The sequence below is a fragment of the Bombus affinis genome, chromosome 13 (genome assembly GCF_024516045.1).
Source record: "Bombus affinis isolate iyBomAffi1 chromosome 13, iyBomAffi1.2, whole genome shotgun sequence".
Classification (NCBI taxonomy): domain Eukaryota; kingdom Metazoa; phylum Arthropoda; class Insecta; order Hymenoptera; family Apidae; genus Bombus; species Bombus affinis.
Window position 1 is genome coordinate 4,916,183 of NC_066356.1, and position 24,957 is coordinate 4,941,139.

At 34.7% G+C, this 24,957-nt stretch overlaps 3 protein-coding genes and 1 pseudogene across 7 annotated transcripts; 2 read left to right on the forward strand and 2 right to left on the reverse strand.

Moving 5' to 3' along the window:
- Window positions 1-11,973: 11,973 nt before the first annotated feature.
- LOC126923504 (integrator complex subunit 13) lies at window positions 11,974-14,896 on the reverse strand. The gene is made up of 9 exons (XM_050737025.1): window positions 14,561-14,896; window positions 14,418-14,492; window positions 14,058-14,344; window positions 13,894-13,984; window positions 13,606-13,813; window positions 13,150-13,529; window positions 12,899-13,060; window positions 12,490-12,821; window positions 11,974-12,405 (listed from the first exon to the last, which is right to left on the reverse strand). The coding sequence occupies exons 1-9, from the start codon at window positions 14,774-14,776 to the stop codon at window positions 12,120-12,122; spliced, it is 2,037 nt and encodes a 678-aa protein (XP_050592982.1). The 5' UTR covers window positions 14,777-14,896; the 3' UTR covers window positions 11,974-12,119.
- Window positions 14,897-15,407: 511 nt separating this feature from the next.
- On the forward strand, window positions 15,408-17,590 carry LOC126923507 (40S ribosomal protein SA). Its single transcript, XM_050737027.1, has 6 exons — window positions 15,408-15,483; window positions 15,923-16,084; window positions 16,161-16,366; window positions 16,606-16,893; window positions 17,120-17,344; window positions 17,434-17,590. The coding sequence occupies exons 2-6, from the start codon at window positions 15,952-15,954 to the stop codon at window positions 17,509-17,511; spliced, it is 930 nt and encodes a 309-aa protein (XP_050592984.1). The 5' UTR covers window positions 15,408-15,483; window positions 15,923-15,951; the 3' UTR covers window positions 17,512-17,590.
- An 827-nt stretch (window positions 17,591-18,417) lies between these two features.
- LOC126923503 (band 4.1-like protein 5) lies at window positions 18,418-24,501 on the forward strand. Of its 5 annotated transcripts, none has more exons than XM_050737020.1 (8): window positions 18,423-19,040; window positions 19,110-19,427; window positions 19,831-19,978; window positions 20,107-20,283; window positions 20,367-21,071; window positions 21,165-21,598; window positions 22,006-22,428; window positions 22,653-24,501. In XM_050737020.1, exons 2-8 carry the CDS (start codon window positions 19,263-19,265, stop codon window positions 22,782-22,784), a joined length of 2,184 nt encoding a protein of 727 aa, XP_050592977.1. In that variant the 5' UTR covers window positions 18,423-19,040; window positions 19,110-19,262; the 3' UTR covers window positions 22,785-24,501. The 5 variants fall into 5 exon arrangements, with proteins under 5 accessions (XP_050592981.1, XP_050592977.1, XP_050592979.1 ...); XM_050737022.1 differs by having other exon boundaries at window positions 18,423-18,996; XM_050737024.1 differs by lacking the exon at window positions 22,006-22,428 and having other exon boundaries at window positions 18,418-19,040.
- On the reverse strand, window positions 18,469-18,587 carry LOC126923777 (5S ribosomal RNA; annotated as a pseudogene).
- Window positions 24,502-24,957: the final 456 nt, after the last annotated feature.

Consider the following 24,957-nt stretch of genomic DNA (forward strand, 5'->3'; position numbering starts at 1 on the left):
TTAAAAAAAAATAGTAAGATTATGTCATTGAAAGAATTCTTTAAGATTATTACATGACAGTTATTATCTCTTCTTTTTCCTGAATTTTTCAAGATATCTATCATTTCTTTAACACATATCTTTTTACGAAGATAAAATTACAAATCTTTTGAAAATTACTTAATCGAATGTACCTCGATAAATATTGGCTCATCCCATAAGTAATACTTTGGCTTTCGTATTACTAGATCAAAATAAACAATTACCTTTTGATCAGTGATAAATTTTCTCGTATATTTTATAATTCACTGTCTTCTTCTATGAAGTTTTCCATTTCAATGTTTTAGAACTCTGATAGTAACAACTCCCGTTGTTTCGAACTTAACTTTTTGAAAAACCGCATTATTTACGAAACGATCCAATATATTTGTAATATATTTATGTATCAAGTGCTACAAATATTGGTATATTTATTTAACGAAGTGATTATTAATTTGTTCTTGAAATCATTGAACCGTGTTTTGCATTACTTCCAACGTCAAACAACGTAATTGAGAAATTTGCCAGTCAACTGAAACGACGTATTGGACTGTCTGATGCATCAATAGATTCACAAGAGTCATACAGGTCCCATTACGCAAAAAGACACGTTGCAACGTTCGTTAATATGTACGAAGCAATGAACTCGTCTCTCGAGGCATCTAGTCAACGCTAGAGGAATTGATCTGTGAATTAAAACGACTCGACTTCGCAAATAATAAGTTCTTTTGGTAATAATCAGAAATAATATGCAAAAATATAGGAAATTACCAAGGTAAATTGCTGGTTATGGTACTCAAATTTAAGGAATGATACGGATATTTATTTAGGTTTTACTTAAAAATCTTGAAATCTTTAATAAACATCTATAGTCTAGTACGAATGTTTCTTGAAAATAATTTTCAAAATACTTGCCAACAATTTTTTTATGGCGACTTTTAATATGTTTTTGTGACTTCTTTATTAGAAATGTACCTATTTTATGGAAACGTGATAATGAAAGAAATAGTCGCGGATTATCACATTCAAAAAAGGTCATTTTGAATAAAACTCCTCCGAATGATCAAAAACTCCTTTACATTTGTAATAAAAAATAAGTGGAACTAATCAATATAGGGAATAAAAAAAAAACCCGTTTCACACAATTTTTATTTAAAAATACGTCATGATATACACGGTATGTCATCAGTCATCTGTAATAATTCTGATATCGAATAACCATGTGACATACTATGCACGTCGTCCCAATAAAATAATGCTTTGGTTAAAATTTCAAAAGGGTGTACACGCAATAACTTCTTATTCGAATAAATTCTTATCCAAATAAATACTCAGTCCATTGGATATTTATTCATCAGTGACGAATAATATTTAATTTTTTATTTTTATTCGTTATCTTTTATTCGAATAAAATTTTCCTCAACGCTGATAAAAACAAATAAGGGTTCCAAAATAATTTGCAAACATAGGGCATTTAATTTCCTATTAAAAACAAAGAACGAAGTCAAATGTTCGAAAGTATAAAACAGCGTCCGTAAACTTGTACAAAAGTCTATACCGGCAACTTCGCGTAAAATTTATCGCGAAGAAGCGACTAATTAACTCGGTAAACTTTCATGCACGCAAAAACGAGCAAAAGCTCTCGACGCAAAAGGGGGATCGATCATTTCCATTTTCCGGTTCGATTACGAACAAGGAAAAAAACATCGACTTTTCCCCTTTTCCTCTTTCTATAAAAAAAAAACTCCATCGTCCACGTTTTCTCCCGTTACTATGTTTATGTCGCTATAAAGGTGAACATGAGGTAAAAAATAAAAAATACCAACATTTTGTGCTTTTTTTTATATTACCATCAGTATAATGTGCATAAACAGAGAGTAGGCGTGGCTGATTCTTTTCGTTCCCTTTTTTTCCCCACGGTTCACTTTCCAAACAAGGTTATTAATTTTATACTGACCTCTCTGAAGAATAAACACAGTAACTGTAAGAAAAATTACTTCTTACAGACTAACTAGAGAGAACGACAGAACTATATAGGAAAGAATTAAGAACCTAAAATAACAAATTATTAGAATAATTCGGATGATGAAGGCTCGGTCAATTCTGACTCACGCAGGTACTTTATGGGCATTTCTTTCGAAAATAGAATCACGTAATATTATTTTATCAAACTATATGGACAATTTTATTTTCTATGTGGATTTTTCTATCGCATAGAGTTGTCATAAAAAAAATCTCTACGTAATCGGATATTCGTTTTATCAATATATACAATATCTGAAAGAGACTACTCGCGATAGAATCGCTTTTTAAATCAATCTAAAGAGAAGAAACAATGTTTCGCATAAAGCAAATGAAGCAGATAATCTTGATGAAGAAAGAAGGAATTTGATGGCATTCGTAGATGTAGGGTTAATGGCAACGTAATACACGATACACCGGTTGTAATTACACGTCCATTAACCGTACGCCGTAGCGAATGGTGCGCAAACAAACGGGTAATTGATTCGAAATTAATCGTACCTAAAAGGAGCAATTAAGTTTCTTGCCTCGGTGAGAACCGTCGATGATCACGAGGGAGATTGGAAGCCAATGGTTCAATTGGGACAAGCCGAATTTACGAGATAATTGTGCTGTCGCTGATTAGAAAAGAAACACAGCCATTACTTCGTCCGTTGATACGTATATGGGGATCGTTAACCGATCCCCATGACGATATTCCCGATGTCGATGACGATCGTTATCCGACGAGGGTGATAATGATCGCGATGACGACGACGATGATACTTGGCTTCTCGAGTATTGACATAGACGAGACGCACTAAATAATCGTTGATTCTGGCTTGAAAATTCATTATGCTGATTGTTAATTCGGATATCTGGATCGTTAAAGGATAAAATAGAATGTCGAAATAGGGGAATTTTGAAAATTATTACGTAAGAGGTACAGTTTTAAAATAATAGTTGCATTTTAAGTAAAGATACCGTCTTCAGTCGCTGATGATTATGTGTTAAACAGTTGACAATTATTGTTTCTTCAACAAGCTGTCTGTTGAAAATTCTCATTAGACATAGTTATAGAATTGGTATATCAAATTATCAATGCAATGTATCTATCTCTGTTAGGAATAATAAACGTGTTTGAATATAATATCACCTATTATAATACCTACAATATGATAACCGTACATGAATATGGCTATCGGTAAAATAAATAAGCAAATGATATTACTAAATGATAGATTAATTGAATTATAACAATCAATAATATAATTTAATTACACAGACCAAATAATTAGACCTAACGAATGAATAGATTAAATAAATGAATTTCATAATAAAAGCTAAATGATTAAATAAAACTGAATGTGATGACATCGCAATAAATCATGTCCCTTTTTATCAAATTATACATTATGAGAATGCAGTCCCATTTAATAAAAGCAGCAATCTTTTTCTTTATCCGTGTCTCATTATCGCAATAAAAATTGCGTTAGCATGAACGGAAGGAATAATAAGACGAATAAATCAACTCAATAAATGATCTTTATTTTAAATTCTTATCATATTATATCGATTCCGAAGATTCTTTGAATTTTAAACATAATTTCTGGGGAGCTGATCATGGATGGCCGTAATAACTATCGTTTATACGCAGAGTATAAAATGGTCAGAGAAAGAAACACTTGATTTACAAGTCTGGAGGAGCCTGAATCCATGTTAGTCACGGGTCGGACAAAGTGAAAGTGAAACGCTCTCCAATCTCTACACAACTTTCTCCCAGTGCTCGTTCCATGATTCCACGATGAAACTCGACCAGCAGTTACCATAAATCTTTGCATTTCTTTCTTTTTGTTCGCTTTTTATTACCTTCGAAAAGTATAAGAGAGGATCTCTCGATGCATAAAATGATTCGTAATAGAATTTTTAGAGTAAAAAATAGATATCCTCGCTTAGTTTAACGAATCGTCCTGATTAATTTAAACGAGAATTCGAAGGATAGAACTGAAATAAAATCCCAGTGCGCGGTAAGGAAGTTTTTATTTTCGCCTGGTATGCGTTATTATTTTCGTCGCGACGACCATCTCCAAGCGTTCCTTTCCGGCGCTTCTAAAATTAAGGACAGAGGCAACCTTGCGGCGTGGTTCGTTGCCAGGAACGTCTGCTTGTAGCTACAACGTAAATTTCCTCTGAATCCTGATGGGAAATCAAACGAACACGAGAAATTCATCAAGGAAAAGTCGCCCATACTACGAATGATATAGTTAATCCTTTTACACAACAATTTACCATCAAATCGACGCTTCGTTTTCTGCGAAAGACTTGTGTTTTTTAAAATTTTACAATTCAGACGATCAACTGATTTGTATAATTTCGCTAATAATATTACTTGAATCGTGCAAAATGACGTTGCTCTAGTAATTTTGATGTTATAACAGATTTGTAAAAGAGAATGGCAACTCCATTGAAAATCATCCAAGCAATTATGCTCCAAGTGCAATGCACAAAGACTTCTCCCAGATTACAGAGGAACTTCCATGACGTGAAGTCATTGGGGTCTTAAATTAAAGCATCAAGTAATAGCACCAATTGGTGCTATGTGATATACATTTTACTTGACAATACACACGCATTATAACATTCCACTTTTGTCAATAAGGTTCGAATCAGAGCTAACAACAGGATATAGCTATTTATTTTTACGATCCTGATTGAGGTTTCTAGCTCTTATCTCCTGTAACTTCTGTCAATTCTTTCATCCACGAACATTCACCATATAAACTGTAACGTCTGCTCGATTTTACGATTTATTTCTTAATCTCTTACGTGACCAGCTCACGAGTCACAGGCTGATGTGTCTCACTCAGGTCACGTTCATGTCCCCACCAAAAAAAAATTGGAACAGAATTTATGACGCTTAGTACTCACACTAAGACGTATCATTATATCATAGCAAACTTGATCAAATTTTCTTTGAAATAACAAATTATTTCAATTACTTTGTTATTTTCATAAAATGAAACAACATAGAAAGGATAACTTTATTTTAAAATCAATCAATTTTCTGTATCAGTACAAAGGCTTCCAAAGGCTTCAGAAGAAGTAACAAATACAATATACTTAAACCAGGGGTTATCACACATCCATATCTTCGAACAATGCCTCCACCAATCTTCACCTTTCCTCCAATTTCTATCATATCACCCATTCAAACTTCATAACGTACATAACTTCACAACACGTAAATTACCACAGCCAATTCTACACTGTCTCATAAAAATTGCAGAAGCCTAACCATATCAGAAACACAACATGCATGCACTGTCAACACTATTCACATTCTTCCGATAAAACGACGCTTCGATGCTCGATCCGTCGAACTAGAAGGAAGCCGGAGGAAAAGGAGCGCGGGGTCATCACCATCGTTCCAGTGACCCAGTAAAGTCTGGCACGACCTTCGAGGCGATGTGTTCACCCATTTAAAGCATCCTCTCTCGTCCTCTCTCCCGATATTCTCTCTCACTTTCACTCTCTCAGATCGCAAGCTTGTACACATAAACCCGCATCGCCTCACTTCGCACAGATGCACATGGCCAAATATACACAGAACCGGCATACATATGGACGGTGAGAGAGAGAAAGAGAGAGAGAGAGCACGGAGAATTAACCGCGGTATGGAGGGCATCGCGACGAAGGAGACGAGGAAAAGGGCAAAAGACGAACCGTATACATATATACCATTGGGTGGACGAAGTACGTGTGAACGTGGAAAGAGAGAAGACAGAAGGAGAAAGAAAGAGCGTGTCTGGTGGTAGGTCGGCTGCGAGCGAAAGAGGTGGCTGCCGCGAAGGGTGGAGCAGGATAGGATGCAACAAAGCACCGACAGGTCGTGTGATACCCCGTTACGTCACAGACGGAACAACTGGTTGCCTCATGGGGAGTTTGAGGAGCTCTCTCGTGTACCAAAGCCACGCGGCGGAAGGTCGAAAGGGAGAGGAGAGGAGAGACGATACCGGATGGGGGTATTCCCAGGTCCGCGGGACCGCGAGGGGAATCCCGCGGCCGTCAGGAGGGAGGATGATATATACAAAACACAAGGTCACGAGTACGGCTATAGGTATCTCTCTGTAAACACGGCCGGTGACGTAGCAAGCACGTGCTACGACGACGTTACCATGGCGGGGGCGATTTGAGGGACACCCTCTCCGCCACCCTCTCTTCACGACCGTTCTTCGTAACCGCTCTCTCTTCATACTCTCTTCCTTCTACTTTCGATTCCTCCTACCATCGCATCAGGACTTTTCTTCTCCTCTCTTCTGCCACGCATTGTTTCTCTTTCCCTCGTTCAAGATCTATCGCCTGGATCTTCTTTCGTTCTAACTTCGACTCTCTAGAGAGCAGAGATCTTCGAACTTTACGTATCAGCCGTGACTCGGTTCTGTCAGCTTCTTCGTAGTTCATTATGGATGGTTTTGACCGATACGATGAAGGTACCGATTGGAGAAAGTGTGTCTTCTCTGTTAAAAAAGTGTCACAAAAATGAGAGAACTCGAATAGGGTTCATTAATCCGATTCACTAAGGTGTGTTAGCTTTAGCGTAAGATGGTTCAAGGGCTGTCTTAAGACGCTTACTGCGTTATGTAACTCAAAATGTTGAGTTTTAACTAAGGCTGCAGCTCGAGGAATCGAAACTCGAGGTTGGACGACTAATATAGAAGAAACTTTCTGTGGAACAATAAAAAGTACATCAAAGTGGTGGATTTTAGAAAATTTTGTCAAATAACGGGTAGTTTCGGGAAGTATTTTAGAAAGAAACGAAATTTTCTATAATTCGTTTATATATACCAAATATAAAGTATACAGCACAAAATATCTGAAATGATTTGATCTTATCGTTAATGGTTCACCTTCTGTTAACATAATTGCAATTATTTCACTAATGTAATATTTGTCACGTCCTGTCATTAGGCAATGTTAATCCACAGACGCGTTGTTCGATGAAAGTCGCGGTGTTTTGTACGTTCAACTCAGATCGAAGATCCTTCGCTTGGCGGACGGTGGAAGTAACTCTAGAGTCTGGCGTAATAACCCTTTGAATAATACAATACGAGTCCAATAGCAAAGTGCCGACGATATCATGACACGCTTTATAAACGCAATTACACTTCAGCATTCTGTTTGTTACTTGTGCCTGTACGTCCTAGGGAAACACGACACGCTCGAGGCTTTTGACCCCGAGCAGCTGTTCTTCCGGGATATACACCTCCGTTCGTAAAGATTCGCGAGTAAAGGAGCTAAACCTGGAAATTAGGAATTCATTAGGGATTTATTGAAACACTTAATCTCCTTGTGTAAAATCACACCCTGGTATCTCATATCAAAAACTACAACGCGTGAGAAACATAATTTTGCTAAGAGGGTGGAAAAATAAACTCGTGATTTAAGAAATATCTGTTTTTTTTTCGTGATTACTATTACATGAAGGTGCAAGTTCATTCCCCTTTGTTTTAAGATATCGAAGTTATTCGTCCATATTTGTCCAGCAAATGTTACAATCTTTACCCGAATTAATTAAAAGACACCTAGTATATGTACATGGTCTATAGATGATAACATAAATTAGTTTCCCACCCACGAGAAAGAACAGTTGGAGATCATCCGACAAAATGATACGAAACAGTAGTCTGAATTCTTTAAAAGCGCGAAACAGATAAAAAGAGAAACCTTTTCTTCCGGTACGAAGAGATTCGGCTCTCTGAATTTTTCAAGCTATATCGTAACGTATTCCATTGAGGCAGACGAAAGCGTGCAGGACTCGTTTTCCCGCTACACTCCCCGAGGGTCAGTGCGTCCCTTTGTCGCCCCCTTTTCAATGCTGCCGGCTTGCCTGGCTCCAGCTCAGTAGCAGCAGCTGCCTCTCTCACGAAGAGACGTTTTTCAAAGTCCCCTTCCGTGCTAACGATCACCGGGTCTCTTCCTATCCCCGATACGAACACGCGACGAGGGTCGAAAATCCCGCTGGGAGATTATTTTTCCCTCGTCACCCTCCTACCTTCTCTCACTCTTCTCTCTCGTTCTTTCTTTCCGACCTGGCATTTCCGCCAACGAGAACTCGAAGGAATATTACGAGCCTGGAATACGTTTCCTAGACGCGTAGAAACTTCTACCCTAACCCATAGTCGACTTTATCCCGACGATTTCGTCCTCCTTCGACGATCTCTACCTCTGTTCTTGATATGTATGATCGGTTTCTTAGGATTATGATAAGCGGGTTTTGAATTTGGCGTCTCCTCGACGTCGTTGTTGGTATTGCGATAAGATTGAAGGTTTCGGTGATCGATATTTGTCGCTATAAATTTTTGTCTGCAAATTCCTGTGGCTGTGGCAAGGAAATGGATCTCAGGAATTTGATTTATTGAATATTGCAACGAGTATTTTACTTTGGATATATTACATGTATATTTTGATTACGTTCCATGTATCTCCACATATATAAATTTTCCATAAGCGCATAGTCCACAGTCTAATCAACTTCAAATTTCATCAATCGTGGTCAAAGTATCCTAATACAATCTTCTCTAAATTCACGTTAAAAAATCTCAGGAATAATTCTGGTCATTTACAACGATAATAACTTCCTAATACTTGTATTATCGATCTCATTACCATTCGATAAACGTATACATTGTAAATAAAATTTCTTCTTCTTTAACGTAATCAATAACAATCGACATCCCATCAAAATCTCATTAACTTCAGATACTGGAGGGATCCGTATACAGTAATCTAATACACGTTGTTAGGACCAGCTCAGGAAACTAGTTCAAGTCTGGCCAAACTGTGTTTCCTTCGAAATCGATCAGCTGGCCTCCACTGACAGTTGCAGTAGCCGCGTACTAGCCAACTTCGCTATAAACAGAACCACGTATACTCTTCCTCGACGTCTAACGATTAATCGTCGTATTCTACAAACAGAGGTTCTTTTTCGGGCAAAGCTCGTTAATATTGCGTTAAGCTTTATTTCGCTGATTCATTCACTGGACTGGACTGTGACAATGACTGATGCATTTCGAGACGAGCATTCCATTCGGACACGGTGACGTTCCAAAGACGCTCAACTCCAATACTCGAGAAAGCTTCGACCCCGTCCGGAAGGCACAAAGACTAGGAAGCGAAGCGACGATGAATTATAGAGGCCCAGCAAACGGAGCACGTCGCTTCTCCGGCACAGATCGATATCCACTCCACGAACTTGCCAATGTGTACCAAGAATCGATAACGCCATGCATTATCGATGGGTCTTCCGGTAGGACGTCCGACGTGCCCTGAAGCTCGTATCCTATTTGCCAAAAGGTAGAAACAGATAAGCCGTTTTCCACACTCTATCGTGCAGACGTGCTGTGTGGATCCAGTAGTTTCAAAAAAAAAGAAACACGGCAAACTGGCAGAGCGGGAATTTCGTAGGAGGAAAATAGAATACTTACAATCAGTAAAAATTAGGGAAAATGTATCATTATATCACTGTAAGTTATCTTCACATAGCGACATTAGTTATTTTGTTCGTAAACTAGTTGGTTAGTAATTTTGTGTAGTCTGTCATTCAAGGTTTTTTGCATTAGGTACCTTAAATATCATTTTCTTAAGTGACGAAAAAATGAGAGGTGGTGGATAAGGCAAAACCTCTCATTATGAATTTACAACTATGCGTCCTTTGATTAAAACAAAGTAACCATAGACACGTAAGGATCGCAAATGAAGATCATACAAAGAAATTTATATCAATGTATATCATTTATATGTTTCTAGCGAATATTAAAAAAGAAGGTCTATATTTATATTACACCTTCTCCCTCTCATAAAATGAGACACACAATGTATAATTATTATTATATATAATTATACATAGCAAGATCGTAACTGTACCTACAGCCTGAAGACGTCAGCCTACGTCACCACTTTATATTTATATTTTTAATTATGATTTACAGTACATCAAAATAAAATGTTAAATTACATTACTTACGTAATGGCCTAGTAGTAGCAACGCAATAATCTTCGAAAGGTATATGATATTTTTTAATTACGTTGACTGAGGGACGCTTATTCTATCAGTAAAAGCTGAAGTTAAGCGGTCACCGAACCGGCGTTTGGAGCATTTTTTACCGAATTTCTAGCGAAACTTTTTCTTTGATGTTTTACGATGTTAGCATCGGTAATTAGCGAGTGACATTGATGATTATTAGCCAGACTACACGGGATGTTTCTCTTTTCACCGTTGTTCGTTCAGTGACCCTTTGTCAGGATCGATATTTGGGGTAGATAGGCGAGGTAAATTATAAACGGCGGACTCTTCTTCACGCTACCACCTGCACACAGCTGTGTGTAAGCTCTGGATCAATAATTCTATCTAATTTATTTTTCCGGCTGCGTCGCGGCGCGAATTTCCCGGCGAGAATATCAAACGCATCGCGATAGAATAATTTCAACTAACCGAATCATCCTCTAATCGCTAATAAAATATCCAATTCTCTAATAAAATAAAAATTTAGTATGCAAGTTACTTTCGTCCTTTCTTTCTTCTTAATAACAAGTAATTAATCGACTATCAACTAGTTTTAATATTATTCATTATTTACGAAATTAAGTAATTAATAAATTCTTGATCAATTATTTGGCTAACAAATCCTTCATAGAAAGACATATTATCAGAGAAGGATAAAGAAACAATCTCCTTTCAATAAGCCCGATATTATCAATCATAATGACAATTGGTATCGCATTATGCAATCTATTCTTTCAATCCTAACACTTGTACCGTTGTCGCGTTAAGCACGAGGGTAGCGTTTTAATTGTTTTGCGTATCGTGTATCGATTATTCAACTTCTCACAATAGGTACCATAATAATTGCGTAAGATGAGTCGTAACAAGCAGCGTCGATAAGAAAAATCCATATCCACGGGCGGACCGACGTGCCAAGGTCAGTTCACGCAGATGACGTCTCCGCGACTGATTTATCCGAAACACGACGGAGGAAAGGAAAGCCGGGGATACGGCTGTAACTGGCCGAAGCGAGGAACGAGCAAATCAAAGCGAGACGAACGAGCAGAACAGCACGTGCACGTGTGCATTTCACGTGACACATGCACACGCAGATTCCTAGGTACGTAGGTGTAGCACACGCATACACGTGCACGTATGTATCGAAACGAATCATACATAGAGATGCGTATATGTGTATATATAAGTATATATATATACATATATATGTATATGTATATATGTACACCATTGACCGGGATATCGTCTGTCTCGGGATGAATGAACCATTACGTCACGCACTTGTACTCTCCGATCCCCTTCCGCCTCTCTTTCCCTCTGTGCGCTTCTCCTCATCCGTCGATTCTGTCTCCGTCTCTCTTTTCCCCCGTCCTCTCGTGCTCGCATTATATTATGTGCAGCAGCAAGCATACCTTCCTCCTTCCTTCCATCGATTAGCGGCGGAATTCCAGCCGGGGAGGGAGAGACGATAGAGAGCTATAGTTTCGATGGAGGTCAACGTATCGCAGTGGCTCAGACACCCGGCAGACGTGTCTGCCGCTGTAAAACGCCGAGGGACGAAGGACGCGGGGATGAGAGTCGGAGTGGATCGCTTTCGTTGTACCACTGATACACTTTCGCGCTGTTACTCGCACATATCTTCGGGCGCAGGTGCATCGCTTCGCGTATCTCTTTCCGTTGGATAGCATCGGTCACGTTGCAACCCTTGCAACTGTGTCTTTGTGCTCTTGTATCGAGAATCTCGTCGAATTTGCTCCACTCCTTGAAGCGCGCTGAACGTTCCTTCTAGGTACACTTATATCTATTGACGAATCAGTATACGGGATGAGTGGCACTCTGGAACATGATGATACAGGATAATTGATGTTCTAGGTACAAGGAAACTAGTAGACCAGTTATAGCTTAAGAAATTGTTATTCGTTCCTGGTCAAAAGTATTGTAACGTATTATCCATTGCAACCAATGGTAAGTAGCAAATAATAATTATTGTAACTAATATTTTATACGCGTATAGTTCATTAAAAATTCTCGAGTCAAATCGTTAGCCTTCCAAGATAGGTTCGCGTGGCTCTCGCCCAGTCTCTTTTAAGTTGGGATATAGTTTTGCCTTGGGGCCATCACTATTCACTCTTCCATGGAAATCAGGTTTCTTCTCCTTAGGTCCACTTCTTTGCAACCAAATGTCTAACAAACTTTTAGGCGCATGGAGACTACCCTTGTGGAGTTGTTTCCCGAGTGACATTGATGTACTTGGCGGTGGCGACATCGGTGAATCGGTTGTTGCTCTTATTACGCTAGCTCGAGCAGTTACATCTTCTTTGCCAAATCTAAGAAACGATGTAAAAGGTTAATTGTCTTAGAATATTTTTTGAATGAAAAATAAAAGAAATGTTGCAAGAAATTATTCCTACCCATCTAATTCGCGCAACGCCTGATCCAATTCGACTTTATCTTTGTCGTCTTTGCTTCGTACTTCGAGGAGACAAGTTAGAACTTCAGAATGCGCAGCAGAATTATTCGAGTGGTGCTTTAAGAATGTTTCTAATTCTCCCCACAGCAGCCTGTAGTGTTCTTCCCTACGTACACCACCTTTCCCACCACGGCCACCTCCTATACTTGGTAGTGGTAAGGTTTCGTGTTTTGCTTCTAATTGCAATAAACTGAAGATCACCTGTTTGCACTGTACGACTTCCTCTGCAGTAAGTTCTTCCTTTACCATTAAATCTGGCAATGGATCTATTAACTACAATTCACATGAATACTATTACATACTGAAGTTGCACTAGAATTTATCAACTAAATTTTATTTGAAATATGTACCTGTTTCAGATTGAACATAAGTGTACTAGAAATAGTAATTGGCCAATATTTCGTATGTCGTTCTAATCTAGATCTCATCTTTTCTGCTGGACCTTCGGTATTACAGTTTGTACTTCTTTTTAAAGGCACCAATACATTATTCCGCATCAATCTTCCAAAATCCTATCACAAATAATATATCAATTATACAAAGATATTCTGGAGAAATGAAGATTTTTTTCAAAGGAAATGTTTAGAATGTATATATTTACAGTTATTCTATAATCGGTGACACGGCCACCACAACCTTCGCTAATAGAAGGTGGATCTTCTAATACGCTTCTAGCGGTTGATAATGTATGTATAAAAATTTCTCCACCGTGTGCAGCAAGTAAATGAGAAATAGTTTTTCCACCACTCTTCCTTGCCATTTCCAACATTACTGATCTACCATTCAGCAAAAAGTTGATCAAACAAGAGGAAGGTCTACTATTTACATCTACAGGTGTGATTCTATGCATGGCAGTGCAGTTTTGCATTTCTGCTGCACTGCACCCTCGTGGTGTGCACCACTTCAAAGTCACTGTTTCATATTCTGATCCTTCTTCGAATCTCCTAAATGTTTTAATTAAAGCAGAATCTTGTGGGTTTCCTATAAAGATATTCATGTAATGTTTTCATGCATATATCATATTGAATAATTTATATTTTACAGTTAATAGTACAACCTTTTAAAATTGCTGAATGGGCAGCTGAAGAATGAAATATCTCGACGTCATAATTTGCAGAAGAACTAGCATTCTGTTCTTCTTTCATTGGTATACCGGTTACTGTTGTACTAGCTAAATCATAGTGAGATAAAATTAAGTGAGACAATTTTGAATGTAATGCGGGTGCCTTAATAGAATGCACTTCTACTGTTAACATTGGTGAAACCTAAAACAAAATTTTTTTTTTATAATTCTATTCATATACAATTGAAAATTTACATATGAATGGCGAAATAAATCAAATACCTCTCTTGGTCCCTGACTAGTAACTTGTGACTCAATATTATTAGGGAAGATGTTCAGTATAACTAAATGGCAATAATCTACTGGTATTAAACTGAAATACAAACACAACATGTTATAAAATTATACATATACACAATGCTATGTATTATTGATCAGATACTAACTGATCTGAAGCTAAAGCAGTTTTATTTTCTTGCGTTAACTCATTCAAAAATATATTTTCCAAGTTTTTCATGTTGCTATTATCTCGTGCACTAGTAATACATATCACTCTTCCTCTATTAACAAGCTTACTAGTATTCTCATTTAATGATGTTCTCTTGTCATGTTGAATTTCTGAGCATTCGTTAAGTGTTTCAATTGCTACTCTCAAACCATGTATAACTGAATAATCTTCTCCAGGTTTTGGTATCTTCGTTGGTATTCCTAGAATGGCTGTGCCATTCATTATCTATAATCATAACGATCATAATTAGACATATTACTTTTAAATACAAATACATTACACATTTAATATTACTTACATGATTTAAATTTTGTTGCGATGGACTCCATGAGTTCAATACATATGCTGCACGATCGGTTACAACAAATCTTATCTATAAAGCATAAAAAATCAAAATATACAGATTTTACTTGACAATAATAATTAAATAAAATAATATACCAATTTTCCAGTTGGGAAGAGATCCCACACTATTCTACAATATTCTAGTGAAGCTTCTACACTGCTGGTCCATAAAGATTTACAAACAGGTGCCAAAGGAATTAAGTTTTGACCGCGACTCTTTAGAAAATCAAATTCTATTGGAGCTTCAGTAGATATACCAAAATATGGCGTGTGATCCAAAACAAAAATAGTTTTATGATTTGCCGGATACATTCTTCTACAACATTTTAATAAACTGCTTTTTTCACATACAACGCGTAACAGTTCGTTAGATATACATTTATAGAAAAGAGGATAATGCCTCGAGAATATACTATATTATAGGTTAGAGTACAAAATATTCTAAAGAAGTTAAAATTACATGTTTTTATTATTGTAAGAACATAATAGAGTAATTACATAATATATATATATATATATATCTAAAGAACTTTATAATCATATTGCAACATCATAATTATTTTTATTTATTTTATTTAAAAAGACATTGTTTTATAAATACGAATACAACATAATTGTTTTCGCAGAATATAAATTAATCGTGTACAATATCTAGAAAATAAAATATTATAAAGTTGATGGGTTAAATGAATTGCTTTGGTAAATTGCTGTAGTATTATAATAAATTTTATTTGTAAAATTCGTCTTGTAATGTATTAACATTTAAAATTCCCCGGTAAAGCTCAATGCATTTCCGTTTTATTCTCTCTTCAATTACAGTTCCATATATTTATGAAAAATTCAAATGTTACTTTTTCCAGACAGTTAACTTAGAATGTAAAATTATCTTATAATTTTTATAATAATATGGAAGTACTATATGAGAAAAAGTAAATCTTTCCTCCTCACCTTTTCTCTTAGCAGGAATTAAAGTTTACAACTTCCTTTCCGACTGGAAGTCTCCTAGTGGCATTGATAACGTGAGTATATTGAAATCTTTTTCTTTATTTATAGCATTTATTTTTATGTGAAATATAAAAAATTATTAGTTAAATAGTAAAAATTGTATAGAGATTAAATTTCACGTAAAAATTTATATTAATAACAAGTGGTTACAATAAATTTATATTATAACCTTGGGGGCTGATACACGTGGAGTATCTTTCAAATAAAATTTTAATAATATTTACATTTTCTGATGTTGTAAATGTTTGTTCTTTGTTACAATTTCTATATTCAAATAATACATTAATTTAATTTAATATATTAAGAACATAGATAATTTATTTCACATTATGAAATAAGGTTATGTATAAATAGAGAGTAGGAAAATAAATGAAGAACGTAATTAATAATTATTTGTTTAGATCAATTCAATAATGGTGTATATTAAATTAGGTTAATAATGTGTATGTTAAGGTTACTCGTAATTCAACCACAACGTTAAGATGTCAGGAGGTTTAGACGTATTGTCTCTTAAAGAGGATGATGTTACTAAAATGTTAGCTGCATATACGCACCTAGGTGCTGAAAATGTGAACTTCCAAATGGAGCAATATGTGTACAAGAAGAAAAGTGATGGTATGTTTTGTTTTATATGCAATACAATATTCTGATTGTTAATTAAAATGGTTAAATATATTATTTTAAAATATAGGTATTAGCATTATTAATCTGCGTCACACTTGGGAGAAATTGCTATTAGCAGCACGTGCCATTGTTGCTATTGAACATCCTAGTGAAGTGTTTGTCATCAGTTGCCGCCAAACCGGGCAAAGAGCTGTTCTGAAATTTGCGCAGCATACTGGAGCTACTCCTATTGCTGGACGTTTTACTCCTGGTGCTTTCACTAATCAAATTCAAGTTAGTTACTTAATGCTAACCTTACCCTGTCTGGTCAAATGACTGGTTTCAAAATTTAATTTAAAATTGTATATATTATTTATTTTATGTTTATTGTACTATTTTAAATGATGAACATTCATTTTCCATAATTTATATCTGTTGGTTTAATTTGGCTTAATCTTTTCTGATTTTATTTAAAGTATGAATATTATGGTATTACCAAATTACAATATAATAATATTATCAATTATTTTCAGTCTGCCTTCCGTGAACCACGTCTGTTGATCGTTACTGATCCATCTACCGATCATCAGCCGATTACCGAGGCCAGTTACGTGAATATCCCAGTAATTGCTTTCTGTAACACCGACTCACCTCTTCGTTTCGTCGATATTGCAATTCCCTGTAATACAAAGAGTCTTCATTGTGTCGGTCTTATGTGGTGGTTGTTGGCAAGAGAAGTGCTGAGATTAAGAGGCTCTATTGCTCGTGAAACCAAGTGGGATGTTGTCGTCGACTTGTTCTTTTACAGAGATCCAGAGGAGGTCAATATTTATATGATTCTAATAGCATTTACTTCGTTTTGTTTAATACTTGTACATAGTTTCTATCTATACTTATACTTTCTAAATGATGAAGAAATAATATCCAGAAATACAGTTGTTGACCTTATAGAATATGGCTTAATCTTTGCTGAATATATTTCTGGAGCTTATATGTATTTTAATGTAAATGACAAATAAATAAATTGTCGAAATAATGTTTCCACAGGCTGAGAAGGAAGAACAAGCTGCCAAAGAAATTGCACCTGCTAAGGAATTTGCAGGAACGGTTGAAGTTGCAACTGCTGCTGAACCTGGATGGGTCAATGAAGTTGACACTGGTACCGTGGCTCCTGACAATTGGGCAGACGACGTAGCAACTCCAACCGCAGCAGCTATTCCGACTGCAGGAGCTGCTCAAGCATTCCCAACTAGTGGAGACTGGGCTGCTCAGGTAATAATGAAATTCTCTTATTTTTTGTAAAATAACTTGATATTAGAAATAAAGCAAAACATTGTTACTTATTATTTCCTGCTAAGCAGACTTCGGACGAATGGTCCACTGCAACACCATCTGCCACAGGACAAAGTTGGGGAGGCGCCACAACAGAGAAGTGGTAATATCATTCTCTTTGATAATTTTTTACACTGACAAACTTCGTACAGTGTATGAAGAAAAATAAATATATACAAATTTCAACGTATTTTTATTATTTATATCATAGACCGTCAAAAATAGGGATTTAATTAAGAAGATCCAATAATAAAAGTACATAAATTAATCTTTCCAATCACATATTCTTAGAAGTATTTAATAAATTTATTATGAAACATCACCCTATATTGGTGAATATAATTTTGAAATACATTAGCGCCTTTCCCGTTTACGGACAAGCCATGTGCTGCTATGTATTATATAGGAAAGGAACTAAAACTTAATCCATTTATGGATAAATGGCAGCATAATACGTGTCCGAAGACAGGAATTAAGTTTCTTGTCTTGGAGGGTCGGCCAGATAAACCATGTGCTGCCATCTATTAGAAAAGAGAGGAACTGAAACTTCGACCATTTATGGATAGATGGCAGCATGGGGCTTGTCGGACAAACCATGTTCTGCCATCTATCCATGAACAGTCCAAATTTCTGTTCCTTTCTTTGGCAGTTGTGTTGTTCATAGAAAAGTAGAACATGACAGTGCAACAAAGATAGATACATATCTTGTGTTAGAAGAAGATGACTATATTGTGTGACGAGGATAGTTTATCTACTGTAAGATAAGGACAGAAATAACATGGAATAAGCACCGTACAATCGACTATGATATGGTATTCTTATAATTTGGTTTATATGATTCATTTTATAATTTACTTATAGAATTAATAATGCAGGTCTTGCAATATTCTTATTAACTCTATTTAATTCGTATATAAACTTTAATATCTATTTAAAAATGGATTATTTACATTTTTTTCTTTTTGTTTACGTGGAAGAAACCTTTGTAATTAAAAAAGACTTTTCTTCCAGCGTTATTTGTGTGAAATAGAAATTAAATTATGTGAAAAAGAAAATTACAGAAGTGCCAACATCACACGGAGTTCCCAAGCGGTCAATCATCTAAGTACTATCCGTGTCCAGCGCTGCGTAACTTTCGTGATCGGACGAGAATGAGTGATTTCAACGCGGTTTGAGCGTTGACGCAATACAGTAGAGGATGTAGACTCTTTTACTGTGTTCTTTGCCTTAGATGAAAAGTTGTTGCTCATTATTAAGATGATAGTTTATTTCTTTCCTCTAATCTTCTTTAATCTTCTTCAATATTTAATTAGACACCGACCAAATTCCTTGCCATACAAACATCTTTAAAAACAAGTAACATATATTATTTTATGAATTTCATTTAAAAGAACATTTAACTGTGATTAGGAGTAATGTACTCTTGACAAAAACAAAATCTACAGTTCTAATGACACATTTTAAACAGCGTTAAACAATTCTAACTAAAACTAAATGTTCGCCGGTACTAGTGCCATCTATTTATCAACATAAAAAATATTCGCAGCGTTCAGTACCAATGGGATCAAGAGATGTGTATCATCTCCGGATAGGTTTGGATTTCGAGATTTATTATGTCTAGTCAACAAACATAAAAGTAACATAAAATCTCTTTTTTAATCCGATTTCTAACATGTATGTTTAATAATTATTCTCTTCCTCGTAGCTTCGACGTGGTTACGCGTGTTTTACGTGTACAAGTGGGCGTATTAACCGACGCGACGTATCGCGGAAAAGTATAATATCCGCGTAGAAGAAGGAATGTAGCGTTTTGGGTCAATATATCGTTTGTTGAACGACAGCAAATTTGCTTCGACGTATGTCAAATAAAATGTTAAGATTTTTGTCACGACGTAGGGCTCGTAGTGTCAGCGGACAGACTACGTCGTCCCAAATAAAAAATCAACGATTGCTCAGCAATAAGAATGTTGTTCAATGTAGGGTCGTTTTGCTTGATGGCACGGATCTACCAATAGAATTGTCAGTGAGTAGAATAATCTATTAAAAAACAATGGTAATTATTGAAAATATTTCTTATCTAATAAATAATGCTTGCTATTCAATTTTTATGCCAGTGTTTGGTTAATGTAAATAGGAAGGACCAATGGAATTGATTGATAACATACTGAATATTAAACCTGTTTCTTTGTAAGAAATTTGACTGATTATGTTCTTCTCCTATAATCTTCATTTATATTTTTTAGTTCTATTTTCTATCCCTTTCATTTTTATACATCTGTGTTGTACTTAATATTTTCCTTGATTCTATGAAATTAAATTGTTTCTTTCTATAAATACCACCCATGTCTGTCTTACATATTATTATTCTCTTTTTTATTCTTGGTACGCAAATTTTTATATTTTTGTGAATTATTTTTGTGTTACAGAAAAAAGCATTGGCTAGCGACTTATATGAACAAGTGTTTTATAGTTTAGATTTAATAGAGAAAGATTATTTTGGATTGCAATATACAGATAGCAATAATGTTCAGCATTGGCTCGATCCCACTAAGCCAATAAAGAAACAAGTAAAAAGTATGTTTGTTTTTTCTATGCATTAAACAAATTTCCTTTTGTTCATTGAAATTAATGCATCACTTTTTCTTCTGTTTCCAAAATTAATTATTCATTATTTTATTATTAACAAATGATATTTTATGTAGTTGGACCACCATATACTTTACGGCTCAAGGTAAAGTTTTACTCATCAGAACCTAATACATTGCGCGAAGAATTAACAAGATACCAGTTTTTCTTGCAATTAAAACAAGATGTGTTGGAAGGAAAACTTCATTGTCCTCACCAAGTTGCTGTGCAATTGGCTGCTTTATCTCTTCAATGTAAGTATTTAAAAAAGAATGATTAAATTAAGAAATAATGTGAATTTTAATTATATTTGATATAAATTTATTTGTACTTTTAGCTGAACTTGGTGATTATGATCCTGCCATACATAGTGCAGCAACAGTATCAGAATTTAGATTTGTACCAGGCCAAACAGAACAAATGGAGCTTGAAATACTTGAAGAATATGCCAAGTGTTCTGGTCTTAGTCCAGCACAAGCTGAATCAGCTTATCTCAGTAAAGCTAAATGGTTAGATATGTATGGTGTAGATATGCATACCGTTCTCGGTAAAGACGCATGCGAGTACTCTTTGGGATTAACGCCAACGGGAATCTTGGTCTTCGAAGGCACACAAAAAATAGGCTTGTTCTTTTGGCCCAAGATTGGTCGGCTAGATTTTAAAAAGAAGAAATTAACATTAGTTGTGGTGGAAGAGGATGACGAAGGGAGAGGAGAACAAGAACATACGTTTGTGTTCAGACTTGTCAATGAAAAGGCTTGCAAACATTTATGGAAGTGCGCTGTAGAGCATCATGCTTTCTTTCGATTACGTGCACCCGTTAAAGGTGCTAGTGGACGCCAAAATTTCTTTCGTATGGGTTCACGTTTTCGTTACAGCGGTAAAACCGAATTTCAAACCACTCAGTTGAATAGAGCACGCAGAACAGTACAATTTGAAAGACGACCAAGTCAAAGATACGCGCGTCGTCAAAGCCATGTTTTAAGAGAACGTCAACGTCAGCAAGTGGAACAACCGCAACCACCAGCTCCAGTAGTTAACAGTAAGTATAAAAAAGTGTCTTCTTTTTGCTAGCAAAGATATAAAGTTGCTGTATAATGAATTTTCTAATCTTGATAAGTATTTTTCTTTATAGACGAAGAAGAGTCTTTGCAACGTCAGCCGAGTCAATGTAGTACAAAATCGTCAGACTCCAGCGTACATGCTACGTCTTCACCTTTGGTAGATTCTTTACTGAAATCACTGGCCAAAGATCAGCAACCTTTAGAGCCTAGAAATCAAACAGCAATTGCTAACACTGAAAAAGAAACAGAACCTGTGAAAACGAGTTTAATCATTGAAAATATGACTAATCAAACATCGTTAGTGCCAAATAATCAAGTTGGTGGTACCTCTTCACTGCCCCCACGTACGCCTATTCCGCCAGAATCATTAAAGTGCAATATACTGAAAGCAAAGTCTCTAGAGCAAGGAAAAAATTCAAATTTGGTTTCCATCACGTCTATGGATGCATCTCCAGTTATTACTAAGAACAATCAGCATTCTGATGCAGCAACAATTGTATCTGTGGTAAGAAAACTAAAATTCTTTAATATTGTTGATATTATTCATTATGCAACATATTGACATAAATACGGGTAATTTATACAGTAGAAAGTTGTTATGTTTTTTTAGAATGCTATTAATTAATTGAATTACCTTACATTTTTTAAATAAATGCATTCAGAAAAATAGTATTTGGTATTTGAATTAGTACAATTGTAGCAATTAAACGCAGACATTACAAACAAAAGTTTATAATAGACTTGAAAAATTTGTATATACACGATATATTCTTTCATTTTATGGACTCACATATGTCTTGAATTTTTCTTTTTCATATCTTGTTTCATTGTTTTCCAATATTTGTTTTATCGTTTTGTGCTTCTAAGCTTTAGATGTGATTCGTTTGCTTTTTTGCGTTATCTCTTATTTAGGGTGGAGATAAATTGACATTGTCAGTAAGTGGTGCTATGATGACAAATCCATCAGCGGATGACAACGTTACCGTAACGCATTTTTCTCTAGACAGCTGGGGACAAATTGAACAAAAAACAACACAACTGAATCCTAAAGTATCAAATCAATCTCAGAATCCGTTCAACCCCTTCACTAGCGATAATAACAACGAAGTTACTACTGTCTCTGAAAATACTGAGGAGGATACAAAAACGGAAGAGGAAAAGAAAGCGAATACAAACCCGTTTATAGATTCGAATCCGTTTTTGGGTTTGCTTAATCCTTTTAAAGAAATACAGCCCACGGTTGAAAAGAAAACTGAAGTGGAAACAGAGAAAAATGGAGCGAGAGTCGTGAAAACTGAAGAAATACAAACAACTACTACGACTCTTACTCACAAGGTGTGGCTCATTTTTAAATGTTTGTCAGTTAACTATTGTAACACACATAGTCCTTGTATTCGTCTAAAAATGCTTTAGCTTGTGCAAATTGTATGCAAATATGGGCTTGTTTTTTTTGCCTTTTTTTAAACATCTGTAAAATATCAATAAATCGTAAAAATTTTATGTCGAAATTACAATGCATCTGAATATTTAATATTCTGCATATTTTTTTTCTGTTCTAGGATGATAATTCAGCTGTTTCCGATATCAGTCCTTGGCTAGTAGCCGATCCATCACAAACAACGACGGCAGATCAAACTCCAATTAAACATACGGTAATTACGAGGAAGACTGTAATCACAACGCAACTTTGAAGTATTAAGTAATCAACGAAATATATAAAAACGGATTACAATTCTAAAAACAAAAAGAGAAATATTTATCAAATTTGGTCTTCCTTATAATATGTACTGACTTGCTTAAAGTGCCTATAGGAGTACAATGTTGCCTAAGTAGGAAAAGAAGTAATACAATAAATGAAAGAATAATTTGACATATTATATCAATGGGACCAGTCAGCATTTATATTTTTTGCAAATTATGAATAATTTGCATTTATGTAAGTATTTAATTTTATATAATTTTAATTCATATAAGTACTTAATTTGAAAAATTGTATTAATTTTTACAATTTCGAGAAATATCAACTGTATAAATATAATTCCTAATTAAAAATTATTTTTTTTACTTGACGTATTTTTTATACGAGATTGATGTTTTGAGTTTGTGCTTCAAGTAATGTACCATTTGACAACTGCATTAGTACTCTTTAATGCAAGAGAAATCATGCATAGAAATCAGATTTTCTAAGTACAGTACCTATGTCATAAAAAAATTAATATTTTTTCCATATTTCTATATCTGCTTTTTATCAATAATTGTTTTACTTTAATACATTATCAATTCAGTTCTGCCATGCAAATTATTTATGTGTGTTCTATATTTATTGTTGTATAACATAGTCAATTTTTACAAAGAGTTAAGTGTCCTTATATCTTATTATACAATAAGAACACACACATATTAAAAAGAGGTAATGTATGGAGCTCCTACTAAAAATTAAATTTATTGAATTGACTTATTTCTCGTCTAATTGTATATTTATATATAATTGGAAATATTTTATTACTTAGAATTTATAAATGAAATCTGAGTGCCCAGGTGATAGTCTACTAGAAGTATTTCAATACTGGTTAGATATTTTCCATTTGCCATAGTGCCTTTAATAACAATAATAAAGGAAGATATCTTTATTAAAATTTATGCTCATTCCTATCAATTTATTTTTTATTTACTATAAAACGTTTTATTATTGAAAATAACTTTATTCACGAACATATGTACATTGTTATAGATATAATTATTTAATAAGAGATGATCTCTTTTTATCAATTTACTTTTATAAAAAATTACGAGAAAACGATAATACAGTTCATTTTTCATAGAAAAGAATTATAATTTATATCTGTGTATCGATATTTACGATACCTTACTTTTTATCATATTATGTTGTACCGCCAAAATGTTTTCTCTTCCTCTCATAGTTTTTATTATTTTTGTAATTATAATATTTGTAACTAACATATCAGTATTTTATAAAAAATTGCTTCTTTTAAATATGTAATGCAATAAACTAAACAAACTTATGATTTTTGAAAGAGCAAGTAGCGTACAAATTTTTCTAGAGTGAAAAGAACAATCTATGACTAGATTAATGGTAAATATTATTTCATACATTGAGATCTGATAGTTTATTGTATTACGAAAGTTGTTATGCGTAATGTATTTAAAAGGCAGCTATGAAATATTATGTTTATCAGAACATAAGTTATGAAAAATAGGACATGTTTTGAATTACGCAAAAGGCTGTTAAAGTACTTATTGTATTCCATATATGAGCATTTATGAAAGTAGAATAAGGCGCTGTTCGATGTTCTGTGTATTTAAATATACTATATTTAATAGTAATAAGCAAAGTACATATAATACTATTATTTGAAAATCTAATATATATATTACTTGTGTTTACAATGCTATTATTAACCAATAACCCTAATGTATTCCGTCCTAAAGTATTATATATATATATACATACATATACATACACTGTTATATACATATGTATAATTTTTTGCTTTGTAATAAAAAAGTATTATTAAAAAGTTGTGTTGTAAATTCCTTAAAGATGTATTTATTCATTTTCTATGTATTTTATAAACTAGGCATTGAAACATTATTAAAAAAAACGTTAAAATAATAGTACCTTCTTTGTAACTTTGCACGGCGAAGTTTACAATAAAAATTCATTAAGATTGTGACAACCTACGTAACGTCTAGTAGAACTTCACAAAAAAATTTTCAGTAAAAATTTAAGTACTGAAATAATAAAACTTACGGTGTTAAATATTGTCCCCCGATATACATATACATATACATATGGTATAGTACCAATAGTCTTTTAGAAATTAAAGAATGATAATTAACAAT

Coding starts and splice junctions, on each gene's coding strand:
- LOC126923504 (XM_050737025.1), bottom strand. CDS start 14,776: ATGTATCCGGCAAATCATAAAACTATTTTTGTTTTGGATCACACGCCA. Junction 14,345..14,417: donor CGCAACAAAATTTAAATCAT/GTAAGTAATATT, acceptor TTATGATTATAG/ATAATGAATGGCACAGCCAT. Junction 13,985..14,057: donor ACTGCTTTAGCTTCAGATCA/GTTAGTATCTGA, acceptor TTTGTATTTCAG/TTTAATACCAGTAGATTATT.
- LOC126923507 (XM_050737027.1), top strand. CDS start 15,952: ATGTCAGGAGGTTTAGACGTATTGTCTCTTAAAGAGGATGATGTTACT. Junction 16,085..16,160: donor GTACAAGAAGAAAAGTGATG/GTATGTTTTGTT, acceptor TTTAAAATATAG/GTATTAGCATTATTAATCTG. Junction 16,894..17,119: donor TTTACAGAGATCCAGAGGAG/GTCAATATTTAT, acceptor ATGTTTCCACAG/GCTGAGAAGGAAGAACAAGC.
- LOC126923503 (XM_050737021.1), top strand. CDS start 19,263: ATGTCAAATAAAATGTTAAGATTTTTGTCACGACGTAGGGCTCGTAGT. Junction 19,428..19,830: donor ATCTACCAATAGAATTGTCA/GTGAGTAGAATA, acceptor TTTGTGTTACAG/AAAAAAGCATTGGCTAGCGA. Junction 21,599..22,005: donor CAGCAACAATTGTATCTGTG/GTAAGAAAACTA, acceptor TCTCTTATTTAG/GGTGGAGATAAATTGACATT.